The sequence below is a fragment of the Phytophthora parasitica genome (assembly GCF_000247585.1).
Source record: "Phytophthora parasitica INRA-310 unplaced genomic scaffold supercont2.12, whole genome shotgun sequence".
Lineage (NCBI taxonomy): Eukaryota > Oomycota > Peronosporomycetes > Peronosporales > Peronosporaceae > Phytophthora > Phytophthora nicotianae.
The window spans coordinates 1,243,777-1,245,158 of NW_008648998.1; the positions used below are offsets into that span (position 1 = coordinate 1,243,777).

Here is a 1,382-nt window from a genome sequence, read left to right on the forward strand (position 1 = left end):
CACTAAAATGTATTACCTTAGTTCTCCATTGAGAAACATGTACATGTACGGTATCAATTGATGCTGTTGACCGTGCTAGAATCCCAATAACCACGGTTCTCACGGAGGAATAAGATCATATCCAGCGGTGCAGGTTGCAACCCTTGTCTTTGGTGACCAAATGTCACCCGCGTCACATTAAATAAGCGTTCCACCACGTTAGACGTTGGTGGAATCGTCATCAATTGCTCGTAGGAAACAGCGGGTCCGGCAATCCGGCGGCGCTTACGAAGACGTTCGACAAACGAAAGATCTTCGTCGTCCGATTCCACCGTTGCGTCCCCCGCCAGCTTTATGAAAGGGCCGAGAGCAGTCTTCTCCGCACGCGTTAGGTGGTCCTGCCGGCCTCTCAGAACGTGAACACACCCTGACTCAAAGTCAGGGCTGTGAACGATTTCAGCTCGAGAACCTAATTAAGCATAATAAAAAAATAACATTAGAGCTACAATAAAAGAGTTAAGCTCATCATAAACGTACCGAGATGTGTCTCCAACTGTGGTTTTAGAGCAATAAGCTTATCAAACCACTGCCGGACATCCAGCAAATCCACATCGCGATCTTGGAGAGCCTTGGCGACGGATTCTACGTCCTTGAGCTCCTTAAACAAGGCTCGGAGGCGCTAGATCTGGGGGTTGGTGTAGGCGCTGCCTGGTCGTGTGGTAAGAACCGTGGTAGTTACAAGAGTGGCTGGAAGCAGGTGAGGCGTATCGACGAAAATGCGAAATAGCTGACAGTTGAGAAGACCCAGAGAAGGTTGGAGTCGATCGGTGGTCCAAAAATGACTGGTTGCTGTGAAAATTATTATATAAAAGAACCTTTAATAAATTATGGAATCATTCCTATTCAGAAAATCAATTATCACATGGTCAGGTATAGATCTTTGAAATAAATAATTTACTAAGAATTGTGGTAAATAATGTTATGGTAAATGTATATTTCGGACCTGATTCTTAGCAGTCAGTTGTTGCTAGATCCAGGAGCGGTAGACCATCGGCTTTCTGCAGAGCAGTGCAACACCCGCCACACCTCGCCCTCGAACGTACCGAGGCAATACAAACGAGTTGCCCCACACACATCTCTTTGACTTGGACGCATGAGGAACCTTCACGGATAATATAAATATCGAAAAAGTTAGTGAAAATAAAAAGCCAAAATATAGAAACGGGGATGCATCTATATGTGCGCTGTAAATCTAGGATAGTGCCTGTACATCGTTTCTCACTCTTCGTGATCTTAAAGATGACGACAGCAAAAGAATAAAAATGACTTTCCGCGTTCTTCCTAGGCGCAGATGCTTCATTGCTGACAATCGGCGATGTCGCTTTTCCATAAAGATATAAACA

General features: G+C 44.9%; 1 protein-coding gene across 1 annotated transcript; it reads right to left on the reverse strand.

Moving 5' to 3' along the window:
- Positions 1-53: 53 nt before the first annotated feature.
- PPTG_07683 (hypothetical protein) lies at positions 54-1,115 on the reverse strand (the record flags this gene model as incomplete). The annotated part of the gene is made up of 3 exons (XM_008901958.1): positions 54-448; positions 517-637; positions 1,083-1,115. 3 exons carry the CDS (start codon positions 1,113-1,115, stop codon positions 54-56), a joined length of 549 nt encoding a protein of 182 aa, XP_008900206.1.
- Positions 1,116-1,382: the final 267 nt, after the last annotated feature.